Here is an 11184-nt window from a genome sequence, read left to right on the forward strand (position 1 = left end):
GCCATTACTATGAGTGACTAAATCATTTCAGGATGGACCAATGCCTTCTTAGGAGTAAGATGATAGATTGAATTTGCACAACCAACCAGAAATCTTGCAGGACTTGCCTGTTTCAGTTCTCTCTCTCTCTCTCTCTCACTAATAAACGCTTTTTGTCACTTTCTCTCTTCAGGTGAAACAAATACCACCAGAGTTGACTACCCAGCCCGGCTATGCATTCCAATGTGTCCTCAGCTGCAGTTTTCCTGCCGACACCTCCGAACTGTCGGCAAAAATACTGTACAAGGAGCTTGTGCTGCAGGTCAGCATGCTATACTCTTTGTTGCTTTGTATGTCGCTAGTTTGTTGCTATCCTTCGACAAATTCCCTGTTAAGCTGCACTCCATGCCAGCCTCCTGTGCCATCCAGTTGAGAGGCAAAACCTTTACTTAGGCTTGGGTATTAAAGTCATCGTATTAAAGTGTCCCACAGGGCAGACCTGAGCTTTTTTAGCCTCGCCTGCTTGGAAGTTTCTCAAGTCACGGTCAAGTTTCCAACTGTGTCATAATATGTCCCTTTACTGTAGGGCAGGCTGATGTGTGTGCACCACATTCAACCTATTCTAACGAGCCCCTGAATTGAATATGCACCGAGCGTTTGCAGATTCAAAGTAAAAAATTTGTGCTCTCAAATCTAACACACACCCTACTTTTTTTACAATAAAAAAAGAGCCAGTATGCACTCAACTTTCATAATTACACATAATTGACATTCAGAATTTTACCTTCACAGAATGGAAATTTATTTATGCTGGATGTTTGTCGTCATCACCGTTGGGAGCTTTTTGTCCCTGTTAGTGAATACCGTATATACTCGTGTAAAGGCCGCCCTCGCGTAAGGGCCGCACCCCTACTTTGAAAGGAGAAATTTCAAAAAAAAAGTTCGAAAAGTCCCGCCAGAACGGTGTAGTTAGTTCAATCGAAGCTAGATGGCGCTGCCAGTTTTCCGCTTCCGCCAGTCAAGCCGTTGAGCTGGTTGAGCCAATGCCTCCTAGGAGGCGTTGGTTGAGCGTTGGCGTACGGCGCCATGATTGCTTTGTGTGGTGCATCATTTGCATCGTGTCGCCGGCGAACTGGTGTCACTCCGTCACTAGTAGTGAGCCCTGTTTGAGCCAGCGCAGGTGACGGAAGATGGGCTGGCATTTGAGATCGTTCACTGCTTCATTTAAACTGCAAGTGACTGAATATGCCGAGGAGCACGGCAACCGAGAAGCTGGACGCAAGTACGACGTAGACGAGAAGCGCGTGCGTTACTGGATAAAGCAGAAAGATGCCCTCGCCGCTACCAACAGGAGCCGAAAGGCGTTTCGCGGCAAGAAGTGCAAATACCCGGAACTCGAAGGCGAACTCGTCAAATATGTCATCGACACTCGAAATGACGGCTGTGCTGTATCAACTGACATGGTACGCGTGAAAGCCCTGAACATCGCTCGCCACATGGAAATACCCAAGGCACAATTCAAGGCAAGTCGGGGGTGGGCTACGCGGTTTATGAACCGGAACCAGCTCTCTATCCGCCGCAGAACGACGATTTGTCAAAAACTTCAAAGTGAATACGAAAGTCATGTGGTTAAATTTCATCGCTTTGTGAATGCTCTCAGGAGGGAACATGAGTACGACCTCTCCCAAATTGGAAATGCGGACCAGACTCCTGTGTGGTTCGACGCACCTGAAAGCACCACAGTGGATTTAAGGGGCACGAAAAGTGTGTCTGTGCGCACGACCGGCGCAGAACGTCAAAGATGCACTGTGATGCTGTGCATCACGGCAGATGGCAGAAAACTTCCGCCGTATGTCGTGTTTAAAAGAAAGACTCTCCCAAAAGAAAAGTTCCCTCAGGGAATCATCATACGTGCCCAGGAAAAAGGTTGGATGGGCGAGGAACTCGTTGTAGACTGGATCAAGACCGTATGGGCAAACAGACCTGGAGGCCTGTTACAACGGAAAGCCCTCCTTGTTCTGGACATTTTCAGGGGCCACTTGACTGACCGCGTCAAGGACCGACTCGCCACGACTCGCACAGACTTGGCCGTTATTCCTGGAGGGATAATGAGTGTGCTGCAGCCGCTTGATGTCTACATTAACCGTCCTTTCAAAACGGAATTTCGCCGATGCTACTCGGAATGGATGGCTGGAGGCCATCATGAGAAGACCCCTACGGGACGGCCGAAGCGGGCATCACTCCGAGTGTGTGCGTGGATTTTGAGTGCGTGGTGTGCCGTGTCATTGGAAACAGTTGCGAAAAGCTTCAAGGTAACTGGAATTTCGAACAGCATGGACGGTACTGAGGATGATCGTCTCTGGGGGGATGCAGAAGCCGAGGCAAGCTCTTCCGAGGGCGAGGGCAGCGATAGCGACATGGAATCTAAATAAAAACATTCCTGGCATGTCATTTGCGACTCTCTTGCACACTTCTACTGCTGCGGAAACAGTATAGACCTTTGGCGAGCTGTCATCGGCCTGGTTCGTGTAAGGGCCGCACCAAGCAAAAATTTCGAAAAAAAAAAAGTGCGGCCCTTACACGAGTATATGCGGTAACAGCATATCATCCTATATTCCATCCACTGAGCTTGAGATTCCTTGTTTCTTAAACGACATTGAAAGCTTCGCAAGCATGATACAACTACATTAGCCACTACATGCAACTGTATTCTCATAAATGCCCACACTGCGATCAATGCGCAAGGCTTTACCACATGGCATGGGCGTGCGCAAGCACACCACAGCTCACACCTATAACACACCCGATTACACGGCAATGAGAGGCAGCGCTGTCCAGCTTCGACTAGACGGACCAGCTCAACCTGGTCAACCGAGCGAGAAGGGCAGCTATGGCTGCTGGACTCCTGGTCTGAGGGGACTGCTCACTGCAAAGCGGAGGAGCTACCTACGCTAGCGTGCTCTTTTGCATAAAGTTTATTCTCTCTCTCTTGTCCTCCTACAGCTTAACCAACAGATAGTAGCCACATTCTAATTGCTCATTGTGAAGTGCCATCAACAGCTCAATACGAAATGAAGTCTGCCAAGGCATCTAGCCAAGAGCAGCCAGGAATTAGCATGTGCTGGCAAGCGTATGTCTGATCTGACCTTAAGTTTTGCATGGTTCGAGGCTATTTGAGTGTTCAAAGCTAATAGAAATTGGCAAGACCCGATAGCTACCACACTGATAAGCAGTGTGGCTAAAGTGTAATTCCAACGCGGGCGAGCATTAGTAGACGATAGTTGGCTATAGTATGGTAGTCGTACTTCCGGACGTACATAATTCCTATCAAAATTTGAAATACAGATTTTAGCTTACCTCAGCCTGTTTATTAAACTGCGTCAATAAATATACACAGTAACAGTAAGAAGACTGATCCAAACGCCCTTCTAGATTGATGTCGGCTATCGGCCAATAGCAGACGTCTAGGGAATCTGCTATATGACGAAATATGGCAGCCAGAAAAGAGTGAAAAGGACTCTATTGAAAAGAGAGCGTTTGAGAAAACGGTGACTTCATGCTCTGCTTGTGAGCCCCATGCGCCGTGCATGAGTACAAAATTTGGCCGAGATGTCCACAGCAGCGTATGCCATCCAATGAAAGTGTTTTTTTGCCAAGCCGAAAGGGTGATTCAGGGCCCCTTTAACATACCTAACAGTGTTAAGAGGGCGTCTGCACCTCTTTCTCAGTAAACAGAACTCCTTTTAATTGGAACACATTTATCAGGTCCCTTGAGGTGTTCCGTTTAACGAGATTCTTATGATCCCCAGGTATACAATCTGTCGGTTATAATGACCACATTTCAGTGCTTTTCTGAGTGCAATTACGATTTTCTGACCCTCCCTATAAAACTGCTTCCAGATATAACGAACGTTTTTTAAAATTAATGCACTGCTACAACAAACGCTTCGAAGCCAGTCATGGTAAAAAGAGAGCACACGCGAAGCGCCAAAGCACAGAAGCGCAACCAGACTGCGCACATGGCTGCGCCCCGCTCCAGTCCAACCGCCATGATGATACGGCCTTTGAGATGAGCATGCGACCACCTCATGCTGATTTCGAAAGCTATGAAGAAGGTAACGCGTTTTCAAGGCACGTCTCCTGGCAGGCGCTGGCGCAATATTGAGTGCCACGATGGCATCACTCTCGTTTTTGCACAATTGTCCGTGCGACACCATGTGCATTACGCCTGTCTCAACAATTTGGAACGACCATCTATGTCTTTCCACCAAAGGAGCAATGGCCGCTCAAGCATTCCTGTCGACGCGGCCCGAGTCGGCAGCAACGCTGCACCATGCGCTGCCGCCACGCAATGTTGCAGAGCGTCGGCTGCTACTATGCCCATTATCAATCGATCACGGTGCAGCGGCACTTCGTTGTCGCGTTTGCTGATAACGGTTTGAGGTGACTTTTCACCTTTCGAACATCGCGCGCGCACGTGTGTGTGTGTGTGTGTGTTTTATAGCTCGAAGCGACATAGATAATGTAATTTTACAGCTCTTGTGTGGCTGATGCACAGGCATGATGCCGAGACCTGCGCAGAATAGTGGCATGCCGCAGTAGTTTCCGAAGTTGACTCTTCCGACCCACTAGAACGGTTTGCTCTCATGTGCCAAATACAGTCATGTCTCGCTGCTAGTAAAATACATCACCAGCTCTCAAATAAAAAATGATGGCTGTGCTTGCAGTTTCAAAATTACAGGTGATCAGAACCGGGTGCCATTTTGAAAGAGCTAGACGCCGCCACATTTCGTTCTGTAGGTGGGCATTTATAACGCAAGTTTGCAGCTAGGTGCGGGAATGCACCGGGAACACAAATGTTACTGAAAATGTGGTTTTCGGGCCAAAGTGGTGCTGAATTGTAACTGCTGACGCCAGCTTCAGTGCAGTTAATTTTTTAGCGTTTTAAGGGCAAGTCCATATGTAACAAACTACTGATATAACGGCCACTTTTTGCGGAATTATCGAATTCATCATAAACGGGTTTGACTGTAGTTTGAAACCCATGACATTACACTGGGGTACCTGCGCTGGGGTTTTAGTGCGAAAATAGAGAAAAAAAGAGAGATTGAGCTTTAGCTGTCTTTGTCTTGTAAAAATCGACCCCTTACAGGGAAATTAACGAAAATAATTTTTAACATATGATTTATCAGTGTAAACTGAACAAGTGTCTCTTTAGTATCCTTTACGGTCATGCATAAGTATGTGTACATTGTCTGTGTAGGCTGGTGGTTGGGTAAGGTAGGACAGGGTAAGCATCGTGGGTAGTTATGGGATGTCCAATTCACAATCCACCCCTTAACTTTGTCAGGTTGAACAGCAGCTGGAACCTGCGAAGGTGATTGGGTCCCTGTTTGACACCTCCGGAGACAACGAAGTGAACATCTTGGACACCTTTGCGCACCCGCTACCAGAGGGTGCTCCAGCTCGTGAGGAATCTCCCATCCCCGAAGAAATTCCCACCCCAGCAGAGCAGGTGCAGGAAAGCCAACCCGTGCTGGAAGATGGTGCTGTTGCAGCTGGTACAGCCACTGTTACAGCTGGTACAGCCACTGTTACAGCTGGTACAGCCACTGTTGCAGCCGATACAGCCGCTGTTGCAGCCGATACAGCCGCTGTTGCAGCCGATACAGCCGCTGTTGCAGCCGATACAGCCGCTGTTGTAGCTGATATAGCCACTGTTGCAGCTGATACAGCCGCTGCTGTGGATGATACAGCCGCTGCTGTGGATGATACAGCCGCTGCTGTGGATGATACAGCCGCTGCTGTGGATGATACAGTCACCCCTGCTGTCAAATCTGTAGCTCCCAAGCCTGAAGTGACCAGACTGCCTCCGGAGAGAAGTTCAGCCCCAGCTAGGACATCGTCCCCCACCAGGGCGTCTCGGCCACCTTTCTATCGGGGTGAGCCTAACTACGCTGGCAATGAGTATGGTAGCTTTAATGATGATGATGACTGTGTTGGCGAAAGCAGTGTCCATGGCCAGCAGGGTAGTGCTGTTGATGGCTATGGTGGTTGTAGAAGTACTATTGATGGTTATGATAGTGTTGCTGATGGTCAACAAGTTAGCGGTCATGAAACCACTGGCAATGCTGAGTATGGTAGCACTAACGGTGATGTTGATTCTGATTGTGAAAGCAGCGATCAGGGCCAGCAAAGTAGTGGTGATGATGGCCACGATGGTTGTAGAAGTATTGATGACAATGTTGATGTTAGCAATGTTTGTCATGACAGTGTTGCTGATCAGCAAGTTAGTGGTGAGGACACCACTGATGATAATTGTAATAAACTGCATGTTAGTGGCGCTGATGCCTTAGGCAGTGGCGACAGGCCACATGAGGAGTGAGGAGTTGGCAGTAACTAGTAACTATACAAGTTTCACTTGATGCAACATAATTGAGCACAGCCTCGTTCATCTATGTCACACTGAAATGGTATGGTGAAAGTGGTGTCAGGAGCGAACAAGGGGAAGCGTAGCTGGAACTGCACTCATAATTGTAAACAGGGAAAGGCCACTGTTGGGTGGAAGGATTCCATGGCATTAGTAACATGTGCGCTACAGCTTTAATGTTACAGTTGGTTCATCAAGGGCTATCCTCCATGCTTCGCTGCAGAAATACCTGAATTTTTGTAATGCAGCTAACATATTTTGTTGTGCATTATGACATGGTGACACATTTAATTGCATGTTTGCGTAAACAGGCTCTGCATGTTTTGTTGGCACATGGCACGTCGACACCTTTAAGCATTCCTAGGTAGCTTTCACCAAGTAAGCGCTAGCTAGCTCTAGGGCTTGATATAACTGTCTGTGGCTTTGAACGTTGTGGGTTGCCCTTGCCCGCTGCATGCATGAGCTTTTTTTTTTTTTATTAGTGAAACTGCTAAGCTAATGGCTAGCCATGGACTTGCTGTAGTTGTGGCTTGCTTGCATGCTTGTTATGGTGTGGGTCTGCTTCTGAATGTGCTTTTCTCTCTCCCTTCTCTTACTGCGCTGCCACCCCCTCACGCAGGCCCCAGCAGCTACACGATCGTGCCATGCTATCCTCCACTTTCAAAAATATCTGGCAAGATGGCAGTTTATGTAATGCACGCCGAAGATCTCTCCTGCTTCTACATCATGCGCAAGGAACAGGAGCATGCTCTGGAAAATCTTGCCACGCGGCTTGAAACTTACTATGTCGAAACTCCCGAGCCCATCGTGAAACCACTGCCCAAGCTGCCTTGTGTGGTCTTCTACCCGCAGGACGAAGCCTGGTACCGTGCTAAGGTTGCGGTAGATGGCTCATGTGTGCACTTCGTTGACTATGGCAACAGTGACATCGTTCCGGAGGTTAGAGCCATTGCTGCAGAGTTTCTCGAGGTGCCGCCGTTTTGCTACAAATGCAAATTGGATGGGGCAAAAGACCTTGCCGGTGTTCCTGGCGTAGTCAGCGCGTTCAAGGAGATGATCGCAGATGCAGAGCTAGAGCTCGAGGTGATGACCTGGGGTCCAGAGGTCACCGTGAGGCTTTCTAAGGGAGGCCAGGATATCACCACAGCGCTCAAAAGTCGGTTTCTCTGTTCTGAACCCGCAGCGTTGACAGTGGGTGCTCCAGAGGAGCCTGCTGTTTCCTTAGTGGACACACTTGCTACTGAGCCTTCTCCCGCTGATGCTAAAGGCCGTGCACTTTGCACAGTGAGCCACGTTGATAGCCTAAGCTCATTCTTTATGTTGTTCTCAACCAAGCTAGACGTTCTTACCAACCTGGTGGACAAGCTGCAAGAAGTACTAGCTTCTAATGCTCCCACCGTAGTTGAGACACCTGACAGTAGTACTCTCTACGCTGCTCTTTACTCCGAGGACAACCTCTGGTACAGGGCTAGGGTTGAAGGTCCTGCGGAAAAGGGTGGCTTCAAGGTTCGTTTTGTTGACTACGGAAATGCTGAAACAGTGGAGTCTGTGGTTTCTCTGGACTCCGAAGAGTTGCGTGTTGAACCATTCTCCATTGAATGTCGGCTTGCTGATGTCGGAGACACTGGTGATGTTGATGCTGTTGAGAAATTCAGAGAGCTTGTCCTGGACTCGGATCTTTTGGTTGAAACAGTGAAGCCAGGAAAGCCGATGACAGTTCGACTGTTCACCCTAGATGGGGTCGATCTGCACTCAAAGCTGCCACTTCAGAAGACGTACAGGGCCCTGAAAGTTCCACTTCACCAGAAAGCTCATGTCCACATCATCCACGTTGAGTCTGCAACAAACTTCTTTGTTCACTTCAATGACCGTCTGGATGCCTTGGAGTCTCTGACAAAACAGCTGCTTGAAGTTCCAGTAAATGAAAACGCACCAGCAGATATGTCACTGCCGTGCATGGTCTACTGGACGGACGATCTTCCCTACAGGATCACTGTCATCGAGGGTAAGAATGAATCTGAACCCGGGGGCACAGCACAATCTCTAGTCAAGTTTGTCGACTATGGAAACACTGACACTGTGGAGCGAGCTGGAATTCGCCAGCTTCCTGATGCACTGCTGGCTGAACCCCTCTTTGCCATCAATTGCACCCTTGACGTCCCTGAAGGGAAATTGGGCCAAGAAGCAACTGAGAAGCTCCAGCTTCTGGCCGATGCAGGGCCAGCCTCCTCTCTGTTGGCTGAATTCCTGGGAGAGAGGAATGGCTGCTATGTTGTTCGTCTTCTGGACATGGGCATGGATGTCTTGGAGAAGTTGCAGGGGGCTGCACGAGACGCCTCAGAAGGTGGCAGTGGAGACGTCACCGGTGACGACTCAGTTTTTGAAGGACCTACTGAAACACCTGAGGATGTACCTGAGGCCCCTGCCACGGAAGGAGCAGACAAACCGGACGATGGTGCTCCCACAGAGCTTTTGGCTGAACATGTTCCTGAAGGAGGCAGTTCAGATATTGCAAACCTCACTGTGGTGGCCACCAGTTGCAGTATGGCTGAACAGGCTCTCGAGGAGACACAAGTTTCAGAAGAGGCAGCCATCCTGGTACATCAAGGTGAACCCACCCAGTGCTTGGAGGCTGAAACCTCCCAAGACACTTTAGAAGACAAGGAGGCCCTGGAGCTTGCTGTAGGAGCTGAGTCTTTAGAGCGGGAAGGGCCACTAAATGAAGTACCAGATGTTGTAGCTCTTAAGGATACTCAGAGCAGTGAAGCCTGTGAAGACCTGCCTAAAGAGGATGCACTTCCAGAACCAAAGTGCACTGGCTCAAGTGTGCTGGTAGATTCTTATGGAAATGTTTCAGATGAAGCCAAATTGGATGGAGAAAACTTGGCAGTGCATGGAGGTGCCACATCCTCCAGTGTGCCTGAAGACAGTGCAGTGGATCGTTCAGCAACACTTCAAGAAGAGGTTGTGCTTCCACAAGAAGCCACTGTTAGTGCTGCAAATTCTGCAGCTGTTATTGATGGCAGCATGCTTCCAGAAATACCTGAATTTGGCAATGAAGATCTGTCTATTCTGGCTGAGGACAACACTCTGACAGAAGATACGTGCGAGGCAGCAGTCTTCGAAGGCACAGTATCTGAGGACAAAGCAGACACCGAAGCTGCCAAAGAAGGTGCAGGGGCACTACACACAACTGCTGCTGACATCGATCAGAGTGCAGATGTGCAGATAGGTGCATCGGTGCAGCCAGAAAATGAAATCACCGACTACACCACAGCCGAAAAGTCAGCAGGCTTGGGCATTGTCAATTTGGCTGACGAGCAGTCTGCCTTGGCTGGGTCTGGTGAAGCGTACGTTGCCAAGACACTGAGTGAGGAGGCACAGCAGGAGAAGCCAAAGAGAGAATCAGATGCCTGCGACGGTAGCGCTGTGTCAGAAGTGGGCCTGACGCCAAAAGGAAACGATGCACTTTCCTCACCACAACAAGCGGGCGTGGATGACAGCTCTGCGATAGGCGCAGCTGCCACTGTACCAACCACCATCTCAAACATTGGAGCCGGCGGTGATGGAACACCAGCGGTTGTTCCAAATGGTTCCATGGCACAGTCCAGTCCCATCACACCACGTTGCTTCAGGAAGCGACTTAGCCTGGACGACTGCCCAATCCCTGGCGCCTGCACCAACGCAGAACTGCTGGAAATCCCGAGCGAGAATGTGAACTGAGGACTAAGACATCGACGGGTTGCTAGTGCAAGAGTGTGGCAGTTTGTGAAAGTGCCTGCGGAGAGTGCTTACACTATAGCTTTGCCTTTTGCCCTTTCTTTGTTGTCTTTTTTCATCCTCGGCATTCATTTTTATTCAAGCATATAAACCTTATGCCTTATGATATAATTATTTAAAATTTCAAATGTTTCATTCAGTATTCTGCAGGTGTGCACTTACAAATGCACATTTAAAACCTGTTCAATTTCATCACGCTAACTAGAAACTAGATTTTTTTTTTCTTTATTGGTATTGACCCATCATTCATTCCTACATTCGTGTATATCCAACTGCATTTTGCGCTTCTGTTTCCCATGGTGTGCAATCTTGGTTCCAAGTTCATATGTTGGTGTGTATAAGATTTATAGTGTGTTTTGTTTGCAGTTTGGAAAAATAAAAGATATATTTTTCACTGATTTTGTTTAAAGATTCTGTCTTCTTAGTTCCAGCTGTCGGAAATTCAATTGTATTTTCGCTATCGCACTGTGCTCCAATTATGCTGGATTGAATCATGTGGATTAAAGACGCGTGCAGTAGTTGGCTGCAAAAATAATGACTGGCATATTAAGGAATGGAATGAATCTGTGGCCAAGTTCGCGGACCGCTGCTGAAACTGTGCGTACCCGTTTGGCACTTCGAAATGTACGGCTTTCCTCGAGGATACAGAAATGTGCTCATTCGCCAGCGTTGTGTCGCTACAACCTTCAAAGAAAAGGCTTCAGCCGCGGAACGTCCGCAAGGGTGAGTACCGCTCGTTAAACAGTGACAAAGGGAGCAGCGCCGCTTTCTGTCGTAGCAAGTTTCGCGCTCAGTATCTGCACCCATCTAGCCCAACTGGCACGGAAACTTACGCCCACTCTATCGCCAATGTGGCAAGAATAAGTGAATGTGTGCACACTTGAATATATGCGCACTATATATACGCATAATAAATGACGGACTACATCGACGGCGCACGAATGGTCGAAGCTGAATATTTCGCGGCGGTACACAAGCGAGTTACTAGACAGTTT

The 11184-nt window shown here is 48.5% G+C and overlaps 1 protein-coding gene across 4 annotated transcripts in view; it reads left to right on the forward strand.

Annotated features, from left to right (window-relative positions):
• LOC119466618 (uncharacterized) overlaps positions 1-10569 on the forward strand; it is a 44848-nt gene extending 34279 nt beyond the window's left edge. For 2 of the 4 annotated variants that reach the window (XM_049657294.1, XM_049657295.1), the window contains 3 exons: positions 173-301; positions 5330-5921; positions 7029-10569. In XM_049657294.1, coding sequence (XP_049513251.1) covers positions 173-301; positions 5330-5921; positions 7029-10132 — 3825 coding nt within the window. In that variant the 3' untranslated portion in view covers positions 10133-10569. The remainder of the gene's footprint in view (positions 1-172; positions 302-5329; positions 5922-7028) is intronic. The other 2 variants (XM_049657296.1, XM_049657297.1) reach the window with 2 other exon arrangements.
• The last annotated feature ends 615 nt before the right edge of the window (positions 10570-11184 follow it).

The sequence above is a fragment of the Dermacentor silvarum genome, chromosome 10 (assembly GCF_013339745.2).
Source record: "Dermacentor silvarum isolate Dsil-2018 chromosome 10, BIME_Dsil_1.4, whole genome shotgun sequence".
NCBI lineage: Eukaryota > Metazoa > Arthropoda > Arachnida > Ixodida > Ixodidae > Dermacentor > Dermacentor silvarum.